Here is a 27,853-nt window from a genome sequence, read left to right as displayed (position 1 = left end):
AGAATGGCCTATGACATAGTTTACATTTTCTTCTGAGATCTGAGCTGATGGGCTGGGCACAAGGTCAGCAAGCTAGACTCCACAAAACAAAGCCACAAGGGGAAGGTTATCATCAAGTCTTACCATTTATTTCTTTATGGGGTTAAACAAGAGCAGAGAGGCCTCTGCCCCACAATGCAACGAAACAGAAAGCAGTACACATACAGAGACTCTCACTGGAACACAGAGGCAGAAGTAAGAGGGAGGGCAGAGACAACTGAATTATAGCCAGGTAAGGGAGGAAAGGATGGGGACTACTAGGAAACCAGCATGGACTCAATCATAGGAACTAGTGCAAGAAAGTCCTACTCATGAAGCACAGTGTAGAAAATGGCATAAGAAAGCTGCCCGGCTCTGCTGCCTGTGATGGAGGGCAGGGGCAGCTGGAGAGATGGTGGAAGGTCAAGGTGGTAGGGGTAGATGGGGACAGTCAGATGACTTTGAGGTGGAGTGTGGTGCCCCTTTCCCCTGCCACTGGGCAAGGCCTTGGGCTGGTCTGAGCCAGGGGTCTCCTGGGCACTTGGTGAGGGAGAAGGGAGGATGGGAGTCTCCAAGGGCCCATTCCCTGGGGCTGTATGGTCCCTCTTTGCTGCCCAGTCCCTTTTCCCCTCCTGAGGCTGCAGGAGTTAGAAGGCAGTAACTAAGGTCTCTCTGGAGCCCGAGTGCCTATCTTTCACTTATACATAAGCACATCTGGAAAGGAGCCAGCACCTCTTCCCCTTCCCAGCTGAAAAGAGCACTCTAGGGATGGGGTATGTGGTCAGGCCCGAAGTGCTGTGGGCCAAATGGGAGTGTATGGACAGGGCACAGGGCTGGGGGAAAGGCTTTGAGATATGAGAAACTGGCAGGGAAATACTCCCTAGGCTCATTAAGCTAACTTGGGACCCAGTCAAGGAAGTTCTTCTCTCCTAAGTAGGCTTCCTATTTGTCCCTGAGCTGAGCAAGTTCAGCTTTCTTCCCCTGCCTCAATCCCCTAACATAACTCTAGGACCACCCTTCCCCACCATAGGACACCATGTGTCCTTCTATCCCTTCTGGCATTGAAAACCCCTGGCCTGTCCCACACACTTATGACTCTTATTCTTATCAGCTTTTCTTGGCTTTTAGATATCTCAGATAATATAATCCCAGCAGACCAGTGCAAGGCTAATAGCCTTCTTCTCTCATCTAGTCCCCAGCCTAACTAAAGAGCCTATGAAGGGACAACACCACAATGTCTTTCATCAGCTTGTGCCAGCTTGTGAATTTTCTCCACCAAGGACAGGGATGTCTGGGGAAAGGGACCCACTAGGAGTCTTGTTGTTCTACAGTTGGGTTAGTAACCCATGGGGTCAGGGATGGGAAGGGATAAATACTCTTTGGTAGGCTGGGGATAGGGACAGGTAGGGATGGGGGAGGCTCATCTCTGGAGAGCACTGGGACAAAACCACCAGGCTCTCCTTCATGGAGGCCTGGGCTAGGACAAGATAAGGGAGTATGAGGACCCAGGCCAGGCCTGACCCACTTGGGCTCAAGTCCCTCCTCCCCATGGAGATCGGAAATGAAAGGTCCTTGGCCTCAAGGCCAAGATCTCCAGGGCAAGAGTGGCCCTTGAGAGTGTGTGCACCTTCTTTAAGATATGGCCCTCCAGACAGCGGCAGTCCAACTGTTGGCCCTCAGCCTTCTGTTTTCCACCAAGTAACTCATCTCTTGTGCTCTTTCCCCAGAGGGATCCTTATGTAACTCTCTGATTTGGGCCAGGTGGCTGGAGCCAATTTGGCCATTTCTTCAGGCCCCCAGTTTGAATCTTGCCTGTCCTCTTCTTCCCCTATCTTCATTCTCTTTCACCATTCATTCCATACCCCAGCACTACCCCTCATTGCCTAGAGGGTTAAGGGCACAGCTTAACCAGAGCCCCAATACAGCTGCAACTGTGCGCACCTCATCTTCCAGTCTGACGCTTCACTTCTGATAGCCCCACATGGGCCAAGGGGCGCTGAAGTGGCAGGAGGGCAATTGCACTGTCTGCCGTTGCCTGTAGGGATATGGGCAGGAGGGAATTAAGGATCTTGGCAACAAAAGGAATGCTGAGGGGGAAAAGAGTTTCTCCCCTCTATGCCCCCCAACATTCCCTGCAGGGCTGAGATTGGGTGAGCAGCCTCCTTCCCTGGGGTCAGGGCTCTCAGCAGGGGCGGGCAATTCCAGCCCCCACTCCCCCTTTTTTTTTTTTGCTAAGTCCCATAGGTGGGGCTTGGGAGGGGGCACCTGCTGCTCCTATCTTTTACTCCGGGATGAATTTATAGCTCCCTGGGGCCCTCTGGCCATTCTGTTGGAGCTGCTTTGGGGGGTGGGGATAGGTTGGGGGCTAATTTGACCCCCTGTTTCTCCCACCTTCCCACCTGGTCCTGCACCTCCCATGGGAGGAGCTCCCTCCCCCCCACCTGGGGGGGGGCTGGAGCTGATGTCAGTGTGTGGTGGAGGTCTGTCCTCCCTTACCCCTGTCACTCTTCTTGTGTCAGGCCCTCCTCTAGGGCAGGCAATGTCTCCAACCCCAGTCCCCCACCACCTTGGTTGCTGGAGAAGGACACCATGGTATGGAGGAGCATGAGGACAAGGACACAGAGCCGGATCCTGCTGGGGCTGAGACGGGAGCCCCCAGAGACTGGCAGCAGGGAGGGCTTGTGGCTGACTCGGCCTGGGGGATCATGGCGGGGATAGTAGTGGTGGTACTGTTGGTGGTAGTGGTGGAAATAGGAGTGGTGGAATTGCTGGTGGTGGGTTTTGGGGGTCTCAGACTCCTTGAACTTCTTCTTCTCCGATTCGCAAGAGACCCACTGCACGTCACAGCACTTGGTTTCCGGCCGCTTTGGTGAAGTATCCAGCAACCCTGCCAATGAATAAGGAAGGTGGGGTGGGGTGCTGGGGGTGGGGGCAATGGTTCTGCCTTACCTGGAGAGGACATTTGCAAAGCTGGGACTGTTCAGGTAACTGAATGCAACTTCTTTCTCCTTGGCACTCAGTACCTTTCCTTTCTGAGCCCTTCTCTCCCAACTGACTCCCTGGCTGAGCATATTTTGCAGAGATGGCTACCCTGGTCTTTTTTTCCTATTCCATTTGGCCCCCATCCCAACCTATGGATTTTGCTGCTTACTTATCCAACTACTGATCTCCTTCTAACCTATCTCCCCTTCTGTCCTCCTCACTCCCACTCCCCTGACCTGGTTCCTGCTCTGAGTTCACACCTCCTCCCTCTTCCCCAGTACCCAGCCTTTACCTGTACAGATAAAACCAGGGAGCCCTCCGTATACCATTTCCTCATTGTCGGGGAGGATAAAGGGGCACCGGGTCTGCACCTCCAGGCAGTATTGCTTGCAGGGCACCCAGCGCTGGCATTCCTGCTGGGTCACACTGAAGTATTCTGAGCACAGCCAGGCCTTGTAGACAGCCTGTGGGGAGAGGAAAGAGCATCAGTCCACATGTCTGCCCCTTCCTACCTTCAGAGCTGAGGAGAGAGTATTTTTGGTCTCTCAAGAAAGCCCTGGCCAACTAACCCTAGGACCCAAGGAGGTGAAGAGGAAGAAAGGTTTGCATCATGACCCCTAATCTTCCCCTAAGATCTCTTATCTCATAGCCAGAAGTCCCAAGTTCCCCACATACAGTCATCCAAGACAGAATTTGCTTTTTGGCAAAAAATCACAAAATTAGTCCTATGTTAAAGCTTTACCAGTCTCTACTTCATCCTACCCTAGCATCTTATGTTCAGTTCAAAGAGGTGTTTTGATTTATCTAAGGTTACCCATATATAACAAGGCAAATTTCAGTTGCATTCTGTTTAGCAAACATTTCCTTGGCTGCTGATTGTACTGTTTCTAAATTCAAGAAAGAAATGGAGGGACTAATCTTGCTCATTAGGGTATTATGTGGATCAAATAATATGGTACATAAGAAACTGTTTTGTAAACTCTAAAGGGCAATACAAATTTGAGGGGTTATTTTAATAAAAACCAGAATCTGCCATACCAGGCACCACATGTGCTTTTGAGCTCCACTTAATCCATGCTCTCTCCTGTTGGCTTCAGCCCTGATGTAAGTGCAGGCATCATGGATACAATTCCATTGCTTTTGCAATCTTTCTTTTGCAGTTTCACTTACATGGATCTACTATGTGCTCTTCATCTAACCCATTGCTACCAGATACTGGGTCCTAGTAAGGAAACCCCCCTGCTCCAAACCATAGGTCCTATCAAGCCCAGGGTTTCTCAGCAGCAATACTATAGACATTTTGAGTCAGACAATTCTTTGTTGTGGGGGTTATCCTATGTGTTGTGGGATACTGAAAATACCACTGTCCTCTAGATGCCAGTAACATTTTCTCTTCTCCATTGTGAACAACAATAAATACCTCCAACCATTGCCAAATGTACTCTTAGTGGTTTTGTGTAGGATACTATCATGTTTTGCCTGTATGACAGTATCTTTCTCATGTTTCAGGTGTCAGTTTAAATATCACTTCCTCAGACTGGGTCTCCCTGACCACTTATACCAGAGGATGCCATCCTCACTATTCTTTTTTCTTTAATCCTTATTCACTACAAAAAAACAAATATTAATTTGTCTCCACTTTTGTTTTGCCTCTGTTGATTCCACTGAAAGGTGAGCTGCATTTGGGCAGACATGGGTTTATCTATTTGCCATTGTCTATTAGTCATTATGTCTTCATACAGTATCTGTGACCTGAATGAAGAGGATGAGTAGATGAGAACAGTCTCTTCCCCATGGAAACTCACATCACATAAGTAGACCACATCTAACTTGAATAGCTGGCATATGACCTGTACTATAGATGTCAAACTGTGTATCATTGGCTGGAAGCAAATAGAAAAGCTGGGAAAGAGTCCAGGGAGGTACTAATAGTTGAGCTTGAACTCAAAGGAGGATTTTACATATAAGGTAGAGATGAGACAAAGGAGCATTCCATAGTGAGGTTACAGCTTGTGCAAAGACATTGAGAAGAACAATTACATGGTATACCAAGAGAACAGAGAATGGTTTTGTATGAATGGGATGAGAAGCTACCACTTGCCTGTCCATGGATATTTAAGTTGTTGCTGTGGTTAAACAATTCTCCACTGAATACCTTTTTTTAGCACTTACACACTTGTCTCCAATTCTACTTATATAAATTCCTAAAGATGATATTATTAGGATATAATATACCTGAAAAGGAATGAGAACACAACAGAGGAAGGGTGAAAAAGAATGGGTGAAGGTCAGAGGCAGTCCAAGAGAGAGCTAGGGGTAAAGGAAGCAGTAAAAGGAGCTTATAGGACAAGAGGAAGTGAAAGTGGGTGGGATAAGGGAATAAAAGAGAAATGTGTAAGAAGGTACTAAAGCATAGGGAGTAGAGGGCTAATGAATGCTGGCAATTATGGTGGTAGTGAAAAAGCAGGGTTGTCCGGTAGAAGACTGGAGAATAAGAGGGGGTTATAAGGGCGGTAAGGGGGTGAACTATGAGTGAAAAAAATAAGAGGGGAGTTGAAGATGAGAGAAAGGTAAAAAGTAGGGAGATAAGAGCAGGTGAGGGCATAAGAAGGGGTAAGGTGAAGTTGGATTGCTAAGGCAAGAGTAAGAAAGGGAGGAAGACAGATCAAGGGTGGATGAGAAGGAATCAGGATAGCTGAAAAAGATGGAAGTATACAGAAAGAGGGAGAAGAGTTCAGAAGGGTTGGAAAAATAGAAATAAGGCAGGAAAGAGAGTAAAGTCTTCTAAAAGTAAATGGCCCTAATACTTCAAAGACTGCCCTCTGTCTTCTAAGCTCCCAAGTGCCAAAAAATTGAGTCTCTGTCTACATTTGCTTGTGCATCTCTTCCAGCTTGGGCCTGGAGTCTACCTCACTCTTAACCCAAATTGTGGAGGATCGACCCTCCACTCCATGTCCATGAGTGGAGTGGGGGCTCACAGGGCCACTGGAGAATGGCTTGGGCTCTTTCAGGTTAATATTCTTGCTTCTAGATAAAGAGGCCCTAGTGGCATTCCTGGCCTCTTCACAGGCAACTGCAATTAGCCCAGTAACAAGCTATAGTGGCTGGGCACTCCCTTATCTGCTCCCAGAGGGAGGGAAGAAGGGAGAGAGAGAAGGCAGGGGAGGGAAGAGGGGTGGCCTGACAGTGGGAGTGCGGCCTTTCTCCTTAATTAGACGACCCCCCAGTCTCCACACCCCCAGCCAGAGTCACCATGGCAACAAGTGGGTGAGCAGATTGCCTGGGGAGGACACCAGGCCTGTGGGTGGTGAGGCAGGAACAGGCAAGGAGCTAATGAGGAGAATGGAGGAAGAATAATGACATGGATCTCAGAGGTAATCCAGTTTCTTGGCCCCACAATAGGCCACTTGAGCCATTGCTGGTCCAAATGCTTGAAGGTGGCCTGGGGTCCTTTTCAAGTAAAAGGTCTGGCTCTCAGCGCTACTCCCATCCAGAGCAATAACCCCACCTTAGATTCTATGTCTCTGTTCTCTAGATAGTCTTTTAAAAAAATTTTGGCTGTACTGGAGTTTTAACTCAAAACTTCAAGCTTGCTAGGTAGGGGCTCTACCACTTAAGCCACATCTCCAAACTCTCAAGATGGTCTTAACCTGAGCTTGCCCTGTTTCATCAGTATAAGACCTGAACCAGGGAACTGGCTGGCTGGGATAGTCACAGGGTCCTGGGCACTCATCTGAGAGGACAGGGAGAGGGCCAGAAAGGCCAGGCTTAGGAGGGTTGTGGGGCATATTACAAGGAATAGGAGGAAATGTCTTAGAACTAGATAACAGTCAGTTGGGAGACCTGTGAAGATCTTTTATTCTCACTTTCTCAGCTCTGTGTGCATGTTAGAATCACTCAGAGAGCTTTTAAAATGCCAAGCTTATTTCACCCTTGGACCAACAAAGTCGGAGTCCTTGCAGGTGGGGCCCACATCTACAGGTTCACAAAACACCTCAGGCAATTTTAGTATGCAGTCAGGGTGAAGAACCATTTATAGCTGGCAAAACAGATCCAGAAAGGGGGAAGGCCTCATTCCTCTACAGGTATATAAAATAGTGGCAGAGGGAAGAACCTAAAACCTGGTTTTGCCACTCTGACTCTAGGGATCTTCCTAATGAACCACCCTACCAGCAACTAAAGTCTAAACTAGGGCAGGACACAGAGGCCTGGGGGAGGGGACAGAAGCTGTGGAGAACCAGGCCTGCTCTGGGCTTCTCAGAAGCCTGGCAGTAAGGTTTCTCTATCATGCCTTATTTGTCTGAACTGGACCATCCTAAGCCCTTAAAGTAGTAGGGAGAGGCATGGGTGGGATGGGAGGCCCTGACCTAGCACTGCCCTCCTTTCCCCACCTTAGTCAGGCCACCGCTGGGCTCAATCAAGTTCTGGCAGCTACAGCCCAGTTGCTATGGGAACTGGGAGGAAGTAGGGAGTAACTAGAGGAAACACCAATTAACCCAAAAAGGAAGCTGGGAAGGCTGTCCCACTCTCCCTCCTAGCTGGGTGTCAGAGCCACTCCTGAAACAGGAGAGGCAAGATCAAGGGTACCCCCACCCATCTTAGGCTCTGCTATTACCAGTTTAGGGAGAAGTGGGAAGACCTGGCCAGCCTAGCCCCGCTTCTAGGCTTGCAGCCTTAGCCAGGGTATGCTTTCTACAATCTAACACACAGAAATGCCAGACTTAACTGAGTGTTGCATGAATGCACACTCACATCCCAAAGCTGGTACTCTGGGTCAGAGAATTTAGAAAGAAGAGGCCATTCTAAGTTTCTTGGTATTGGAGCTGGTAAATCCTCCAGAGAGGAGAGCTACAAGAAATATATAGTTTCCTTCTTGAATTCTACCTTGCTTCCCTCCCTTGGGCTGTTTCCCCATCCAAATCCTCCCTATAGGCCTTCTCTTCATGGCTGCTTGTCTTCTTAATGTACTCCTGGGACCCTTGGCCAGGAGCTATAGCAGTAATGCTTGTGGAAGCATAGCAGACATGGGGGCTGGGCCTAGGATGAAATCCATTGTCTACTTTAGTAACCATTTCACCCCTAATTTTACCCCTGGGAAACTCAGGCCCAGAGAGAGGGGTTGTCTTGCCCACATTAATCCCTCGCAAGCTTGTTTCTTACCAGGGGCTGACAGAAGAGGCACCTTGAAAGATAACCCGATGTCACCTTATGCTGCATTGACCAGCATGCCTAGAATGATGTGAAGGACACAATTGGCAAGTTCTGAAAAAAACAAGTACCCCTATTCATGACTCTGGGCTTTCAAAGTAAGGTCAGTATCAGTCTCTCCAACCAGAGGAAGAAGGTCATGGATATAATTCTGGGGACAGCAATTGTTCCATTGGCTTTGGCAGAATCAGAATAGGATTAGAAGCATTATAGGGCAAATCCAGGACGATGGTAGGGCTTTATTTAAGTGGCTATAAAAATAAGCAATAGCAGTACTGTTTCTTAGAAAGAGCAGTCCTGAATCAAAGTGGCCTAGTCTGGAGGAGAAAGATGGGAGAGATGAGTAGGGAGATGGGTGAGAATGTAACACCAGCCCAGTTCCAGAGGCCCTTTGTGCTGTCAAGACTTCTAGGGCAACAGCCTGAAGGCAAGCTAGGCTCAGGTTGGCTAGGGATTGAAAAGTAGTATTAGGGCAATAATGCAGATATGCTTCCAAAAGGGCATTAACGACCCATATCAATTAGGTGAGCAGAGGAGACAAGTTCCTAACTGCTTCAGAATGGAAAGGACTAGGAATGAGAGCCATCAGTCCACTGCTGTAGCAATTTCCACTCCAACATCACTGAAAAGTGCTACTTAACTTCTGTCTGTAAACCTTGTTACAGAAAGCTCATTGTCTCCTAGGGAAGCCCATATCTTCAGACAACCCTAGCAGTTAAAGACATTCTTGCTTCTTTTAAGCTGAGTTAATGCTTCTTGTGGCTTCACTCATGGTTCTTACTACCTCATGCTTCTTATCAGAGGTCATTCAGAACAGTTACCTTCTTTCCTGCCCCAGGTCAGCACTGAAGGCATTTATGAATCTGGTCTCCTCATTCATTTTTCCATGCAATGAACATATCCTGAACATCTTCTGAGTGCCTGGCATTGTGCTGGGAGTTATAATAAGGATGAGTCAGATAAAATTCCTGTCTTCAAGGAGTGGGGAGACAACCATGTGAAAAATAATCATTATAAATTGCTATAAATTGCCTGGTACAGTGGTATCATAATGAGAGGAGTTATAAGACTGTGTTTTGAAGGCTGAAGACCGAAGGACAGGAAAATACCTACATATGAGAAAGGCTTGAGTTAGGACTTGAAAAAAAAGGAAACATTCACTAGGTGGGTTAGGGAGAGAGTAATGTACATTTCAAGAAAAAAGAATAAACACGTGTAAAGTCAAGGAGGCATGAAAGAGTTCTGGATTCAGACACTGTAGATAATTCAGTATAATTACAGGGTGCAAAAGTGGGGCATAGTGGAACATGGGGTTACACAAGAACGCCATGACCATATCAATATGCTGTGATGCCGAGGAGGAAATCACTTCTTCTGGAAGGTAACAGAGAATGTTAATAAACTTTTAAGAAATGTATAATTAACAATAGTCTATGCTAAGTGTGGTAGCACAAGCCTGTAATCTCACTACTTGGTAGGCTGAGGCGGGAGGATTGCAAATTTGAAGCCAGCTTGGAACACAAAGCAAAACAACGTCTCAAAACATAAATGATTGTGTGTGTGTGTGTGTGTGTGTGTGTGTGTGTGTGTGTGTGTGTGTGTGTGTGTGTGTGTGTGTGTGTATGTGTGTGAGAGAGAGAGAGAGACAGAGGGGGGGGATCTTAAATTCAGGACGTGGTGCTATCCCTGAGTCTTTGTGCTCATGGCCATAGCGCCACTTCTGGCCTTTTTTTGGTGGCTAATTAGAGATAAGAGTCTGATAGAATTTCCCCGCTGCCCAGGCTGGCTTCAAATCGTGATCTTCAGATCTTAGCCTCCTGAGTAGCTAGTATTACAAGCATGAACCACCAGCTCCTTGACAAATTTTATTTTAATGGCTTACATTTGTAACTGACTTTTTAGATTTCTATCTGAATGGAAGTATGGAGGATAAAATATAGACATTGAAACTGGAGGCAGGGAGATCAGTTAGGAAACTACTGCAACCATGTGAGTGAGAGATGAAAAGGGCTTCAGTTGAGGCAGTAGCAGCAGAGGAAATAAATTGGAAGAAAAGTGCAGATATGATCATAGATGTTAAGGAGATGGAACTAAAATGATTACTTACAAATGTGGAAAATGAGGGAGTTGAGAGGGTCTTAGGAAAAGTACCAGATTTCTAGTTTGGTTGACTGGATGAATAGTAATTTCATTTTTTATAAGGAAACCAGAATAGAAGAAATGGTAGATTTGAGAGTGAAGATGAGTTCAGGTTTTGGTAAGATTGACATTAAAGTGCACACATGCATACACGCACTCGCACACACATACGTCAGCTACATGGAAATATCAAGGGGAGGCATTAGTCTTGCTAAAAGGAGGCTCTAGATAAAAGTTTGGGAGTTATCAGGAGTTAAGGGGTTAGGAACTTAGTAGGATTCTACTTTTCCTGTCTGAAGTTAAGAGTAGCCATATGACTTATACAAGCCAATTAAGTGTGACTTGAAGTGATGCACTGATCACTTCTGGGAAGAAGATTTATGGGACAGTATATGATTTCCCACATTCTCTTTCCTCTGTTTCTGACTATGGCAGCAAAGTTGAGATGGACTTATTTTTTACTATGCTAGGTGTTTTGTTGACTGTCATAAAGAGGTGCTTCCTGCTGACCTAATTTTAGACATGTATCATGAACAAGCAATAACTATTTGTTTTGTCAGTCCTCTGGTGTTTGGTGGTTCTTTGCTACTATAGTATAATCTAGCTTACCCTGACTGATAACAGCAACAGTGGAAGCCAAGGGAATAAAGAGCAGAGAGAAATAAGGATCATCACTAGAGGAAATCAGATTAAGTTGGAAGAGTAGTTTAAGAGACTGGAGAAGAGCTGAGGGTGTAGGTCAGTAGTAAAGTATTTGCCTAGCATGCATGATGCCCTGCATTGGAGCCTTTGTACCACAAGCAAAACAACAACCAACTCCCCCCCCCCCCCACCCCAGATTGGATGAGAAATAGAAGAGAAAGGCATTCTGTAATTAAGAGGGGAAAGAATTTCAAATGGGGAGTAGTCAGCAGATAAAGATTTACATAGATAAGAAAACATTGGTTTGAGTCACTATCATTATGGTCAGAATAGTTTCAATGGAGCAGCAGGGGTAGAACCCATACTGCAATAAATTGAAAAGGTAATGTTAGAGAAGAAAAATGGAGATAGCTATGTATAGACTCCATTTCCTTGAAGCCAAACATCCTCAGCTTTTTGACAGTTTCATGTAGTTTCCAGTATTCACTTTTATATGGTTATTAACATTCATAAAAATTCCCATTTTCTTGTTATTTTGAATGTATGTCCTATGAAAACAATCCTTAGATAGGGTTTATCAATACAAAGTATAATTGAAGTACCAACCCTCATGTCCTAAAAAAACAGTTTCTGTTAATGCAGACTGAGATCCCATTTGTTCTCCAGGGGACTGTGTAATAACTCATTAAAGATAGGGAGAGGGAGGCCTGCCTAGAGTGTGAGACCAAAGAAATGGCCTAATTCCAAGTCCCAGAACAGAGTCCAAGCCTTCTTCTGGCAAGACCTCTGCATAATCACATATCCATAAGACTGTAGGCTCTTAGAGGACAGGGATTTTACTCCACATACTGCTTATATGTGCATTTTCTTAGGGTTACAAAGGAAGGGAGCTGACATACAAATAGAAGATATACACACATGAAGGTGCTTGACAAGCATATTAAAACTAAGCTTCCAGCAATTATCTCAGACTAAAGAGCTCAAGGGAAAAAAATGAGAAAAATGTGTTATAGATGTGTTTTCATGAACTTTTATAACTGATGGAGAAAAGGCATAGAAAACCAAGCAAATAGCAAAAAAGAAAGGCTGTTATTATTATTATTAGTGTATGTGTGTGTGTGCACGTGCGCATGTGTGCCAGTACTGGGGCTTGAACTCAGGGCCTGAGCACTGTCCGTTAGCTTAATTTTTGCTTAACAGTAGTGCTATACCACTTGCACCACAGTTCCATTTCCCATTATTGGTAGTTAATTGGAGATAAGAGTCTCAGGACTTTTCTGCCTAGGCAGGCTTTGAACTGTGATCCTCAGATCTCAGCAACCTGAGTAGCTAAGATTCCAGGCATGAGCCACTGGCATCCAGCAAGAGAAGCAATTATTAACTTTAAGAAAACAAGTTGACCTAGGAAACAAATGTAATCACAGTAGTCTGCATGACTCAGCTATAAATAATATTTATAAACCTAATAATGTAAATAAATTAGACTGTTGAAACCGGAAATTGTGATATGCCAATTCTGCATGTATGAAGCACCATATGATGCTGCAGGTAGTAATAGCCAAATCCTCTTCTAATCAGATCACCAGATAGGCTGGACATTGGAGGAGTACCTGACATCCCAGCTACAAGGGAAGCATATGTAGAAGGATCAAGGTCCAAGTCAGACTGGACATAAACTCTAGACTCTAGTCAAAACATAACTAAAACAAAATGGCTGGACATATGCACATACACAAGCACATAAAGATTTTTAAGACAGAAAAAAAAGAAATTGCAATACTGGCAGAACATTTAAAGTGTGGAGGTATGTATCAGAATACAGAATTTCAACTTATTTTGAAAATTAGGAACATATATTACTTGATAAAATAGAAACAACTCAAAATCTCCAACAGTTGACCTTAACTTGGCCAGATTCAGCCCATATGGTCCTACCCTGAAACATCTACACTAGCACAAGTGTGTGAACTATGAACTTGGGCTATATGAGCTTAGCAGGGTAACAGGGCTAATGAGACGTCCCAGAGACAGAGAAATGAACTAAAATGAAAAGAGGGAAGCTTCTGGGGCTTCTCTGTACAATGGCACAGTGTTAGTGAGACAGTGGCAACTTTAGCTTCTTTAGAGTTGCATATATACTCCTCACCTGCCAGGCACACCTGTTTACCCAGAAAGCCATCTTCCGATTTCAGCAAGTTCACCATAAAACCAGCTCCTTGCCCCTGCTTCTCTTCCTTTCCCCATTACCATGCCTTACTAGGTAGATGAGAGGCTAAAAAGAAGAGACTTGATCAAAGGTGACTGACAGCTGTGCTTGTTCTTCTTTCCTAAGCCAGCTAAGCATTGTTAGCTCAAATACTGTCACTCGAATCTCCCTAGTTGCCTTCTAACCTCCAATTCTCCTCTCCCTCCCCAATTCCCCTCTCCCCAGACACTTTGCCTTCTGTTCCCAAGATATCTTTCCCTTCTCCTAAGCAGCCCAACTCAGTGTTGTGAATTTCAATAGGGTGTTAAGCAATCAGTTGGATTAAACACACCTAATTATGATGAGAATAATAGCTACCATTTATTAAGTGCTTACTATATGCCAGACTCTGTTTTAAGCACTTGATCCTGACATTTATTAATTCATTTAATCCCCACAATCACCCCCTGAGGTACAGGCAGATCTTTACAGATAAGGACAGGGAAGACCAAAGAGTTTAAATAACTTGCCCAAGGCGCACAGCCAGTAATAATATCGCAGTTAACATTACGGGAGCACTTCTCATCTCACAGGCACTGTACTCCTTAAGATTGGCATGATTTGTCATGTAAGCCTCATAATGACCCTATTTCTTAGCTTTGAATGTGAAGAAAGTGGGGTACCAAGACAGTTTAAGGAACACATTCAAGTCCTCAATAACTACAGAAAAGACAGATTTCAAAGTAGATTTTGAGTTCAAGTTTAGCTATACTTCAGTGTTCAAATTCTTACATCCCACACTGCCCTTGGAATAGTTCCTTCAACCTGGCACCACTATGGAAGGCTATCATTAAAAAAATTTTGTTTTTGATAGAAGTTCAAGCCAAGTTGTGAAGAGAACTCTAGACTTGGTTAGAGAGGGTGATTTTCTTAGTCTATTCATAAAATTTGTGTGGGGAGGGGTAGCTAGGGACACTTGCATACTCAGAACTACAAACAATCATTTCCTTTCTCCTATCAAAGCACTCCTTCTTCTATTCCTTCTAAACACATACAGAGAGAGAGAGAGAGAGAGAGAGAGAGAGAGAGAGAGAGAGAGAGAGAGAGAGAGACAGAGAGACAGAGAGACAGAGAGACAGAGAGAGAGAGACAGAGAGAGAGAGAGAGTGCTTTGCTTCTCCCACACCCATTAGCTTCCTACCCTGAGGCTATAATTTATGTGAAATCTATGACAATCCACAATTGGTATAGGAAGAGATGATGTCTCAATTGAAGTGTTGTAAGACACTTAAGACTTAGCTAAGACGAGTTCTCCTGTCACAAATACTATTTGCGTGTTTCTAGAATAACCTTACCCTGAAAGACTCCCAATGTCACAGACTTTCCCTTTGGAAACATCTCAGAGCAGCTACACACCTCACATAATTGTCCCTTCTCCACAGCTTACTCCATAGATGGTCTTCAAGAATCCTTTGCTCCAGCCATACGGACAGATAGAACAGGATTTTGATTCTGCCTCTTCCACTAACTGGCTGTGTGAACTTGGACATGTCATCAACAAGAAGACAAGGACTCAGTCACTAAATCTCTGAAGAGCCAATTACTTTCCTTCTCTGTACCTCAGTCTTGATCCAATGAGATTGTCTATAGGTAGTGTTAGCCCAAAGCGCTCCCTTCCCATAGCTTAGTATGCTCCTTCTCCTCTCCACAGCTTAGCATGCTCCCTTCTTAGGCAAATGCTAGCCCCAAGTAGTAAAGGCAGTAAATAATCAACCAGTAAATAATCAGCTGCCAACCCCCCTTACATTGGGATGACACTCTCTGGTGCAGCAACCACCTTATAAAGCATCAAGAGCCCCTTAGAGTGACCTTCAGGTCTGCGCAGCTGCAGGACCCCTTATCTACTATTTGGACAGCAGCCATAAATCCTAGTCTACCATGATGAAGTCCCTGGCCCACATGTCCACAGCAGGGTCTCTGCCTCCTAGCCCCTTCTAGCCCCTCCTAAACCTCCTAGGTTATATAGATCACCTCAGACAATAGCCAGTGCTTCTTTTCACTTCTCCCTTGTGAGAAGGGGTCTTGCTGCCCCTTTCCCAGCAATAAACCTTTCTTTGTTCTCTGTACCTGGATGTCTACATGGTTCTCTGGGAAGTCCAAATAATCTAACAGGTAGGCAGTATAGATAGTGGGAAAACAGGGTCACACATCTTTAAACTCAGACAGCCTTGCAGTCAAAATCCCCAATTGAGCTCTCATTAGTAATACCTCAGACAGTTTCCTTCTTTGAACCATACTTTCCATATCTGCCAAATAAAGGTAATAGGAGAAACTACCCTTCCTTTTTTGTAAATGATGTGTGTAAGCCAATAGCACAAAGCTTTACCTGTAGTGTAACTCCACCAGTATATATTGGGTACAACCACTATCATTCTAGCATTCAAATCCCTGGATTTGACCTCCATTCAAATCTAAGCTCCAACTCTTATTAGCTGGATGACCTTGAGATAGTCATTTGATCTCTATGAGTCTATCTACTCTATCAGATAATGAGAAAAATATGTATGCATTTCACAGGGCAGATGTAAGAATTAAATAAGAAAAGGGTATGAAATGCCTGGGATAGATTCCTTTCTTTTCATTCTCTCCTTTCAGCTCTAAAACACAAATAACAAATGTGATCTGGAAAAGGTCAATTTTCATACATAGAAAAGAATACATAGAAATAACTACGAAAAAGAAACAGACAATTTCACAAACAGGCAATACAAATAGTCTATAAACAAGAAAAACAAATGTCTGACCAAAGGAATGCAAATGAAAAACCAAAGCGATATCGTTTCCCAAGTAAATTAGTCTCACATTTTTGGCAAGGGCATAAACTACAATAATCTAGTAATTTGAAAGAAATTTATAAATGTATGTCAAGAGCATTAAAAAGGTTAATACTCTTTGAATCTGTAACTCTAGTTTTAAAACTTCATTCTGCAGAATTAATGTCTATGCTATTTGTATGCAAAACAAAGGAAGACAAAGTCATTTTGTGTGTAGATGTTTATGTAAGCCTAGAGAGAGGGGTGGAAGAATGCACATAAAATTGTTAACATCAGTGACCTCATGGCAGTGAGACTAGGAATGAATGAATAGGAGGATTATTAATGTTTTCTTTATAGCCTCTATATTGTCAGATTGATACAATGAACATGCATTATTTTGTGATTTGAAAAACTCAGCATAGAAAAATAAGAAAAAATGATCAAGATAGCATTTAGTACAAAAAACTTCATAGATTTGATACAAATTTATGAACAAAGATATGCCTTATATCATTATTCATAATAATAAAAAAAAACTTGGAGGTAAAGCTGGGCACAAGCCTGTAATCTAAGCATTTGGGAGGATGAAGCAGGAGAATCATGAGTTGGAAGTCAGCCTAGGGTCCATAGTGAGTTCCAGGCCAGCTTGAGCTACCTAGTGAGACCCTGTCTCAAAACCAAAACCAGTCCAAAAAGTTAGAATTAATGTAAATATCTAACAGTAAGGGGACCAGTTAAATAAATTATGTAATATGTGACACAATATTGTATACTCATCAAAAATGATGTTTGCGAATATCTAATTATATGGAAAGGTACTTAATGTATAAGCCAGATGCAAAACTGTCTCAACTACGTAACAACATGTAGCCACACCAGGATGGCTATGGTAAAATGAACCCAGAAAATAACAAGTATTGCTAAACACATGAAGATTGGAACACTTTTACATTGCTGATATATATGTAAAATGGTATAGAATGTAAAGTGTAATATAATTTAAATTGGCGCAATCACTATGGAAAACAGGACTGCAGTTCCTCAAAAAGTTAATCATAAACTGAGCATTGTGTCACACACCTGTAAGCCTAGCACTTGGGAGGCCGAAGCAAGAGGATCATGAGTTCAGGGCCAGCTTGGGCTACCAAATAAGCCCTTGTCTCAAAAAACAAAAAATTAAAGCATAGGGGCTGAGAAGGTGGCTCAGTGGTAGAGCGCTTGCCTTGCATGCATGAGGCCCTGGGTTCGATTCCTCAGCACCACATAAGCAGAAAAAAAAAAAAGCCGGAAGAGGTGCTATGGCTCAAGTGGTAGTGTGCTAGCCTTCAGCTGAAGAGTTGAGGGACAGCGCCCAGACCCAGAGTTCAGGCCCCACGACCGGACCCAAAAAAAAAAAAATTAAAGCATAGAATTATATGATCCAGTGGTTCCACTCCTGAGTATACCAACAAAAGCATTCAAAGCAGGGACTTAAACAGATATTTTCATTTATGACAACATTATTCACAATAGCCAAAAGGATGAAATAACCCTAATGTCCAACAAGAAATGAACAAACAAAATGTGGAATATTATTCAACTACAAAAAAAGAATGAAGTTCTGACAGATGCAACAACATTAATAAACCTTGAAATCATGGTACATGAAATAAGCCAGTCGGGAAAAAAAAGATAGATAATATATGACTCCATTTTTATGCACTACCTAGAATAACCAAATTCAGAGTTGGAGAGTAGATTAGTGATTACCAGGGATGGAATAAAGGGAGGAATGGAGAGTTATTGTTTAATGAGCACAGAATTCCTATTTGAAAGGATAAAGCATGTTTTAGAAATGGATAGTGATGATTTCTTACAACCCTGGAAATGAACTCCATGCCACTGAACAGTGAAAATGTCTAAATAGATGTTGCATATAATTTAACACAATAAAACAAACCCTGTATCTCATAGACCTCTTTTCCTGTCATGTTTTAAGTCTTCCAAAATTTCTCAAAGATCATTTTTTGTAATTAGGAAAAAAAGATACTTGAAAAAATTCAAAGTCTATAATAATTCTGAAATATTAACATAGTTGGAAGATTTAGTTGAATTCAACACTAAACAGATGTGCTCACCTTTCACAAATCAGTCAGGTAGCCATTCTATCTGCTTCAAACCAAGTAGGACAGGAAACAGTAAAACTCATACTACCAAATATCCTTCTCCAGGCAGAACTTGATGGGTTGGCCCTTATTTTGAACCTCAGGAGAAGCTTAGCAGTCTAAGCTTAAAAACATGGTATGGGAATTGGGCATTCAAATCCCAGGATAGGCCTCAGCAGGCTGAGGTGATAAGGTCTCAGTGCTTTTGTTTTGCCTTCCAGCTCCACCAGCACATGCTGAGGACAAGATAGGGGTCAGGCTTGCATTAGATCTGCCTAGGGCATCTTATCCCTTATTTCCCTAGTTGATCTTTTCAGATTGGAGCTGAGAATATAACAGAAACACTGTCTCTCCAGGCAAGAGGAGCCAAGAGGCTCCTCCCTTCTTTCTTGCAGCGCCTATAGTACAAGGACAGAGTAAATATCTCCCATACTCATGACTATATTTCCATCACTTTCCCAAGATATCAGTAATTATCACAGGGTCTCAAGGAAAAAAGTCTGAGATCCATAACAAAAAGGATGCTGGTAGATCCTCACTCTGGATCTAAGCCACGTCAAGCTGCCAATAAGCTCTGCTGAACCGCCCTCCAGTCAGTCCAGCTTCTCAATCTAGCCACCTGGGAATTGCATCTGACAGCTGGAGGGGATTATTAATATCTACTTTACAAATCCATGCATCAGGGAAAGTACAGAAAGACCTGGGTTTGTATCCTTGCTATCCTTCCTTTTAGTTACGTAGCCTGGGGTAGGTCATTTCCTCTCACTGAGCTTCAGTTGTCTCATTTGTAAAATGAGGATAATGATAGTACTTGTCTGCTAAGATAATTGTCAAGATTAAATTACATATATATACACATATATGTATATTCTTCGAGTGTGTGTGTGTGTGTGTGTGAGAGAGAGAGAGAGAGAGAGAGAGAGAGTGTGTGTGTGTGTGTACTGAGGGCTTGTACTCAGGGCCTAGGCCTTATCCCATAGCTTATTCACTCAAGGCTAGCATTCTACCACTTGAGCCACAGCTCTACTTCTGGCTTTTTGGTGGTTAATTGGAGATAAGAATCTCGTGAACTTTCCTGCCCTAACTGGCTTTGAACTATGACACCCAGATCTCAGCCTCTTGGGTATCTAGGATTACAGGCATGAGCCACAAGCATCCAACTATATATTCTTTTTCTCTTCCCTTTTCTTAACCTTTCTTTCTTTGGAGCCAGTTGGCTTCATCTTCTGGCCCAAAGACTTATAGTTCAGGCTCCAGTTTCTCTGTCCAGAATCCATTCAAGCAGGAAAATTGGTCCTGGCAATCCCTGTCACTCCACAAGGACAGTTTACCTGGTACCCTTGCTCTCCCCTCTAAGCACCTACTCACCTCAAAGTCTCAGGACTTCAGGCTACTCTGAGCCCTCTCTTATGCCCAGAAACAAAAGGCTATCCCAGCATCTCTTGCCACCTGCCCAGATTGTGGTCTATGCACCTTGTAACCATAAGAAACCAGACATACCCATTTCCCAAATCTACCAGGTCAACATAGAAGAATAGTGTTTCTGAGCTCAGACTTGTCCTCAGAAGCTGAAGCTACCCCTAGATTTCAGCAACTGGAGTCCACATGTGACTGAGAGGAGGGCTGGATGTTGTTTGATGCCCAGTATGTACAAGCACACCACAAGTAAATAGCCTCGGAGGATGGGAAACACAAAAGAACTGCCCTGAGGGAGAAGTTTTTCTAGGGCAAACTCCCACTCACGAGTCTGAAGTGTCAGTCTGCATCCCCACCTCACCCCACCCTACAATAGTGGGTGTACCTTTCCCTGAGGTAGATGTCTGCAGAGGGCACTTGTATATACCCCTCATGGCTTAGAAGCAACCTCTCTTGTTTGTGATGTGTTCAGAGATCATTGGCCCTCTTTTGATTACAGCCCCACCCTTTATCTGCCTTTTCCTTACTCCACCTCCTCCATGTCCAGCAGACTCTTCTAGTCAGACCAGGATACTGGGTTGGAGGAAGCAAGGCTTCCTTCTTCCCCTTAAGTCCCCCTATCCCCATCTTCAGGAGATACCAGTATATCCTTCTGGAAGTTCCCGTTGCTATGGTGACTATAGTAGTCAGGCACCAGTCTGCGGGAAGGATGGGAAGTAACCATGAGGACTGGGTGATAAGTGTGTGTGTCTGTGTGTCTGTGTCTGTGTCTCTGTGTCTCTGTGTGTATGAGTATCTATGTGCCTGAGTGAAAAGGAAGAAGGGAGGAAAGGAGACAAGAACAGAGAGGGAGAAGGTTAGAGGAGGAGGAAGGAGAAGGGCAGGAAAAGAGAGCATGAGATGAGAGGGGTAAGAAGAGAGATGGGGATGAGTAAAGGAGAAGTGAAGTGAGAGTAGAAAGTGAGGGATGTGAGGACTGTAGGGGCTTGGAGGTGTGAGTGCAGGAGGTGTGCTAAGGAGGTGAGGTAGGGAAGCCAGAAGATGGTGTGGAATTTGGGAGAAAGGGTAGGAGGAATGGGAGTAGAAGGTGGAGCAGTGGCATGGGAGGGACATACACTTAGAGGGGAGCATGGTGCGAGGATAGAGGAGGAGCAAAAGACTATGAGTGCAGTGGATAAGGATCAGAAAATAAGGCATGAGTATTGTTTGGAAAGGGTGACAAATAGGAAATTAGGCAGGTTGTGGGTCATTGGTATATGGATGGGAGTGTTGGGTATGAGCTAAAATGGGGGAGGAGCACTGTGGAAGAAGGTTGTGGTAGGAGTAGTTCAGAATGGGAATCTGGAGAAGTGTATTTCAGCATGAGACTGCTTTGCCATCCCCAGCATATGTTCTATACTAGCCATGAGCATTGCCTTTTCTCTGTGTCTGCTCTATAATTCCTGGCTCCTGGTCCTTCCCAGAGCCCCATGCTCATGATCCTCAGTAATGAAAGGATGAGTGCCTATGGATCTGGAGGCCTCTCTCACAGGGCTGGATTTGCCAGGGTTCCTAGGCGGCTGGCTGCTTATTGACTGCCTCCATCTTCCTCCACCCCTAAACAGAAATCAGGGCACCACTTCAGCTTCAAGAGCTCTGGATCAGAAAGTACACTTGTAGCGCAATGCTTTCAGTGACAACAGGGACCACTGGTCAACCTGAGGCTCTTTCCCTTTGCCCACTACCCTGAACTCTCTGTTCTCAACACCTCTCATTCCCACCATTAGATCAGAGTCCTGCTTGGCAGGATAGCTGTGGCAGGTGGGAGGAGAGAAGGCAGTGAGGCAGAAACAGCTGCTAGCTGGAGTGGAGGAAGAGCAGGGCCCCAGCGGGTATGGGCAGAAGGCGAGGTGTTGGCTCTGGCAGCCCCCCACTCTCTGTGTGTGGGTGTTGAGGCCCAACCGCCTTGTCAGACCTCCCTATCCAATGCCACTGTTCAGGGAATTGGCTCTATTCATGGGCCTAAACTCTGTACTGAGAGAGATCTCAGAGGCCACTTGGTCCAATGGCCACATAATCCTACTCCTATAATCTGGTGGGAATCACTTCCATAGCATGTCTGGCCAGGAATCAGGCCAGACCTTTCCTGAGATCAGGAATGAACCTCCTCCTAAGGCAGCCTGTTCCTTGCGAAGGAAAATACTGTGAAGTATGTGCCTCTAATGTGCCAGACCTAGATCCTATACAGACTTCTCATTAATATTGACCACTGTTTTGATTAATTATCTCCATTTTACAAATGAGAAAAGCAAGGCCCAGAGAATTGAAGTACTTAGCTTGAGGGCACACCAGTAAGAAATGAGGAAGCTAGGATGGAAGGCAAGCCTTTCTAACTATGAAGTCTGTCTGAGTACAATTAGGACATGCTTCTTCATTTGTACCAGAACAACTCTTCTGAAGTGTAGGATCTGAGACCAGATTGTATCCTCCTGAATCTCTTCTTGTCCAAGTCAAACTGCTCTCACTTTCTCCAGAAGAACTTTGGTTCGAGGCTCCTATGTGACCTGGCCTGTTTGAGTCCCAGAATCAAACAGTCTGGTAGATGGGTGTGGATCAGTTCAGAATTGAGCAGAACTGTTACATCTTCCCTTGCACTAACCATTATCAATACTAGCCCCTCTTGGATGAAGAGCTATGACAGAAGAGGCTATGAGTTGGCTCCCACTTTTACCACTCCTCCCAGTCTGAGTGTTTTGAATTGAGAGTAGGAAAGAGGCAGAGGTGGGGGGAGGAAATAAGAGACAGGGGCATGGCAGGATTGGGAAGATGGAGAGCTGGAAGAATTAGGTGGTTGTCCAGTACTCCTAGGCACAGCTAAGGGATAGTTAGAACTTTGGAGTGCACGAGAAAATAATGGAGAGGTCAGGCATGGTTCCAGGAGCTGGGAGAGACCAGGATGGGGATGGGCATCAGACTGCCTGAGCTAACATTGCCCTGCTGAGCGAGAGGAAGTCAGTCGCACATTAAGGAAATGTTGCAGCTGGTACTAAATTGGGAGGTGTCACAGACAGCAGTGAAGACAGGTATGATTTGCGGGGCCCTGTGGGGCCCAAAACAGGGGCAGATATCTCAGAGGGAGGGAACAAGGTTTCTGGGGCCACCTAGGAAGGATTTGACTGAGGTGCTGTAAACAAAGGCTCTGGGCCCTGGGCCCTGGGTCATGTGGCTCAAAACTAGGTTCCAGGCTCGATTTTCAGATGAGAGGAAGCCTCTTCATCCTGGCCTTGGTCTGTAAGCTCTTCACTCAAGATGAATGTGAGGCTGGGGCATCTTCTGCCAGCAATTCCATTTAGGGTAGGGGCTGGACAGACAGGCTCAGAGCTTGGGAGCAGGCTCAGGGCAAAGAAGTCTGTGAGGGAGGTTGGATGAAGAACTGTGGGAAAAGGAAGCTGCAGAAAAAAGCAGGACTGTCTCTCCCATCCACTTAGTATTCATACTACAGCTGGATTTGAGCGCCCTGTGGTTCCAGGCCTCAGTTGAGGAAGAGAGCTTTGGAAGAGGTAAGAAAGACAGGAAGAGTGCTGAATAGCTGGCACTGCCCTTCTGTCTGCACAGCAGGCAGGAGTTTACTTGCTCACAGGAGAGAGACAAGGAGACAATAGAGAAGAGGGAGGACTTTAGGGAACTTGACAGGAGGTCATGCACTTAGCACTGAAATATACAAGTGGAATCCTGGAACTTCTGCACATTGGTGGAGTGACCTCATGGCAAAATGCCTAGTCCTTCTACACCTCAGTTTCCTCATCTGCAAATGAAGTAATGATGCTAGTATCACTAACCTTCCTGGGTAGTTAACTTCGTAACATATGTGAAAGGGGTTGAAATCCCTACACATTACATTAATGTTAGATGTTAAATTCTTATTACAAAATACTATTAGTTACCTCTTTCCACTTAATTATCACAAAAGACTCAGAACGTGGTAGAACAAGGATTGTGATTCTAGTTTAACAAATGAGGAAATGAAAGCTTAGGGATGGAAAGTGACTTGTCCAAGGTCACACAGCTAACAAGTCATAGAAGCCTCCTGAATCAGAGATAAGTTGTCTTCTCCTACATCAAACTGCTTGGTAAAAATAATCAGTGCGAGAAGTTACTATTGAGTATGGGATCAAATGGGACTTGGAGCCAAGTATAACATAAAGAAAACCCCATGGGAAAGTTATGATGTGGCTCTCATTCATCCTGATGATTGGGAGGGGAGAGGGTGGTACACAGTTGGGGCTATGTGTTTGGGGAGAAAAGAACAAGAACCTGAAATGCTTTACTCCATCTCCTAGAGGACTAAGTCCTTCTGCTCTCACTGAGTGAATGGGTCTGTGTTGGACATTGAGAGTATGTCTCTGTATGACAAAATGTGTCCTTCTTCATGTTACAGCACTTCTGCCTCCCTGACACTGACACTATGGGGAAACATGTGTGTGTGTGAGAGTGAGAGAGACAGAGACAGAGACAGAGAGTCTGCATCTGTGGCACTGTTGGAGGCTATAACGACCTTTCTGGATCTCTATGTGACTTTGCCTGGGGTGGTGGTGGTTGTGTTCTGGCTCTGTGTGTATGTGTCTGTCTATACACCTTTAAGAAGTGGAATATCTCATTTGGTAGTGTGAGTGAGGCAGTGAGTCAGCTGAGGCTGAGGGAGGCGGGAGGGAGACTGCTAGCTTACGAGAACAGGAAAAGGGAGGAGAAAGTGAAGTCAGGATCAAGAAGCTACCCCTTTCTTCCACAATCCTCTGCCCCAAATCCAGATGGAACCCACCAAGAGATCTGGAACCTTGCAGAAGTCTGTGAGGGTCATGGTAGCTGGAAGAAGACAATTTCTGTTCCTCCCCAAAGCCTTGGAGGGAGATGAGGTAGGCTAGGAGGCAACCATCTCCCCCTCCAGCTCTTGGCCCCAGCTGGAGAATGTATGAGGCCACCATCCCACCTAGTCTCCTTGTCACTTGACCCTTTGACCTTGCTTTTTCTGTTTCTTTCCCAAAACAGACTACCTGGCCAGGTGAGGAGAAGAGGGAAATAGCATCAGAACCCAGATATTTACAGCCCCCACCCACATACTACTCAGAACAACCTTACTGGGGGTGAAGAAGTTTCTCAGCACTCAGCTCTTCCCTGGGCAGGCATGTTCTGCAGCTGCCTCACCTCTTGCTTCCTCTGGATGCTTGTAGCTAGCAGTAGGAAAAGGTATCTCTCCCCACTCCCCCCCCCCCCACACACATCCAACACCAACCTGGGATCTGGGATGGAAGGCAGTGGGAATTTTGTATTGCACCAACCTTTAGTGGCCCTTTTACAGCTGGAGTGTTCTGTGTCCCATTCATTCCTTTGTTAAAGGACAGGAGCCTGCAGGTTCTGTCCTAAGGAGAAGGTAGGCACCTCTGGGCTCTACCTGCCTAGGCTGTGGTCAGTTACCTCAAGTCATATAAGGTCAACAGTATGGTGTGCCCTGCCACCAGGAGTGACAGGAGTCAAAGGGCATGGGTTCGGTTGCCAAAATGTTCTTTTGCCACTTTTGGCCTTCCCCTGCACTGGCCATTCCCAGGAAGTTCAACCCTGGCTCAGTAGGTAGGCAACCTGGCTGAGGATTGGGGGAGGGGGGATTAAGTCTCTGGGGCTGGCCAGCCTAGGACCCAGGAACCCTCCCCCTCCTTCCTCCTGCAGGGGTGGGGCTCCAGGAAGGCCCAGCTGTAAAAAGCCCACACCTGAATCAATAGAAGTTGGCCAGCTGATTGATTACCTATCCTGAATCCCTTGGCTTCGTCCCTCGGGAGGGGCTCCGGGCGGCACTTACAGTGCTGCACTGGGAATGGTGAGTAGAGAAGGGAACCTTTTTGCTCCCTGATCCCTTGCCCGAGCCCAGTCTTCCTGGCCGCGGTCGCCTGTTCCTACCTTACAGCCTTTTGTGCAGGACCGGATGGAGTACTCTTCTGCCTGTAAATATTTATGCAGCACGAGGTCGAACTCGTCATATTTTTCCTGAGCATGTCGGTCCAGTCTCTGGTAAGCCTCGATACAGTTGCTACATGCCTCCCAGGTCCCGGAGCGTGGGCTGGCCACTACAGCCAGCAGGTCCCCCAGCAGGGTATCCAGACTGCAGTCCAGGCTGTCGGGGCGGTCCATGCCCAGCAGCAAGTCCCAGACCGAGTAGGTGTCGCAAAAGGAGAGAGTGAAGTTCCGAAAGTGGCCTTTGAGCAAGTTTTTCTTGGCGGAGGGGAACTCGGCCGGGGCACGGGAAGGGGAGTCAGGGGGCCGAAGAGGGGGCGCTGGGGTAGTCGGTTCGAAAAGTCTCTGCAAAGATTCCAATTTGGTGCAAGCTGCATCCAGCCCCGTTGGCTCGGGGATGCCGCCGCAGACCGGCCCGGGGCCGGCGGCGGGGGCGGCTTTGGTCAGGTTGCTGTATCGGGGGCTGCAGGAGCCCGGGGGTGCTCTGGGCTCACCCAGCGACGACGGCGGTGGCTGCAGCGCTCGAGGAGGCACCGGTGGCCGCTCCCGGCCGGCCCCCCAGGGCGGCCGCATGGCGCTGCTCAGCTCTCTGGCCCGGGGCCGGGCCCCCGCGCACAGCCACAGATGGTCAGCGAGCAGCACGGTGAAGAAGAGCAGGGACGCCAGGGACAGTCGCCATCGCTGCGCCCGCTCAGAGTCGGCGCAAGGTTTGTCGCTCGGCCTGGGAGCCCAGCAGCAGCAGCAGCAGCAGATAGTCAGCGCGGCGGCGTCTTTCTCGGGCCACATCCAAGCGCCCCAGAACATATTTCAGGGGAGTCCGGGCTGGAGGGAGGAGGCAGGCGCGAGGCCGGACGGCCGTCTCGTCTGAAGCGAGCGGGCTGCGCACCGCTCCGCGCTTCTCGGCGCCGTCCAGGCACTACCTCGGGGGCCGCATGGTGACACAGGCCGGCCGGCCCCGGGCGCTCCCCACCCCTCCGCTGAGGCCGGAGTGGCGGAGCGCTCTCGAGCCGTCCCCGCGCCCCTCCCGCGCTCCCTCGCTAAGCCCGGGGCGCCGCCGCCCGGCCCCCGCTAGGCGCTGCCCAGAGTCCCGGCGGGAGGCGGTGCGGGGCACTGGGGCGGTGGCGGCTGCGGCGGCGGCGCCGCACTCCTCATAGTGTCGCTGCCCTCAGCTCCGCACCACTTCACTCCGCCTCGGCGGGCCGCCCGCCTGGCACTCTGTTCCAGCCGTCTCGGCTTAGCGCAGCTCTGCGCCCCTCAGCGCCGCCCTGCGGGCCCCACCGCCGCGCACGGCTTCTCTCCGCTCCCCTCGCCCGGCCGCCCCGCGCCCGAGCGTCCGGCCGCCCACTGTCCGCTCCGTGCCGCTCCCTGCCTCGCCCGCGCCCTTCTAGGCCATCCAGCCAGTCCACTGGCCAGCCCTTTGGGCTTCTCTCGTGCTCCGCCCGTTGATCCGGGTCGATCCCCGGCCGGCTCCGGTCTGGCTCTGCACCCTCTGCTCCCGGAGTACCGGCTCGGGCGGGCCACCTGGCTCCCCGCAGCGCCACAGGCGCCGGACGCCGACACCCAGCTTTACTTAGTGCGCCTCTAGCTTCCGCCTCTCGTTCACACCGCTGTGGCGGCCGCCCAGAGGCACGGCCCCGTGGCTCCCGCTGGCCATGCCCCCTCAGTCTGTCGCCATCTTCCGCTGTGCGGAGAACACCTTGAGAGCCCGTGTGCGAGTGTGTTTGGGGGGAGCGGGGCGGAGAAAGAGGCACCGAAGAGGAGGAGGGAGCGGGTCTGGGGCCCCGACTGCGCCTGCGCCTCAGGACTACCCCCCCCTTCACCCCCCCAACCCAGCCCCCGCCGGCCGCAGCCTGTGCTGTTTGGGGATGTTTCCAGTCCACCCCCAACTCCATTCACTTCAGCGCCTCTGTTCATCCGCCCGCTCCCCGCGTGCACACGCCACACGCTGAGTCCCAGGCCCAGGAGCTCCCCCTCCCCCACCAACCCCGGCTCCAGCCTCCCTCCCCAGGGCGCCCCCCCTCGCACTACCCCCCGCCCCCGAGGGCGAGGAGACTTCTGAGGGTAATTCTAGGAGCCGGGTGGCAAGAGGTGTCTCCCTAGCGTTTCACTGCCTCCATGGGTAGCTTCCCTGTCCCCATGACTAGGAGACACCGGAGCCGGCTGCCGCCAATCGGACCAGTCCCGTGTTCCTAACTCTGCGTTTGCCCTCACTGTCTTGCCCGAGGCCAAGGCGGCCCCAGGTGCTGAAGGACAGCTCCCATCTAGTTCGGCTTAGGTAGAGGGCTGCCCTTGGAGAGCTTCCTCAAGGAAGCCTGACAGTG

General features: G+C 47.1%; 1 protein-coding gene across 1 annotated transcript; it reads right to left on the bottom strand.

Annotated features, from left to right (window-relative positions):
• Positions 1 to 106: 106 nt before the first annotated feature.
• Positions 107 to 26,486, bottom strand: Nalf2 (NALCN channel auxiliary factor 2). Its single transcript, XM_070040246.1, has 3 exons — positions 25,479 to 26,486; positions 3,293 to 3,464; positions 107 to 2,905 (listed from the first exon to the last, which is right to left on the bottom strand). Exons 1-3 carry the CDS (start codon positions 26,334 to 26,336, stop codon positions 2,520 to 2,522), a joined length of 1,416 nt encoding a protein of 471 aa, XP_069896347.1. The 5' UTR covers positions 26,337 to 26,486; the 3' UTR covers positions 107 to 2,519.
• Between the last annotated feature and the right edge of the window lie 1,367 nt (positions 26,487 to 27,853).

The sequence above is a fragment of the Dipodomys merriami genome, unplaced genomic scaffold (genome assembly GCF_024711535.1).
Source record: "Dipodomys merriami isolate MVZ:Mamm:240054 unplaced genomic scaffold, mDipMer1.0.p SCAF_3, whole genome shotgun sequence".
NCBI classification, from domain to species: domain Eukaryota; kingdom Metazoa; phylum Chordata; class Mammalia; order Rodentia; family Heteromyidae; genus Dipodomys; species Dipodomys merriami.
The sequence above is the reverse complement of the archived record's forward strand: the minus strand, read 5'-3'. Positions and strand labels throughout refer to the sequence as shown.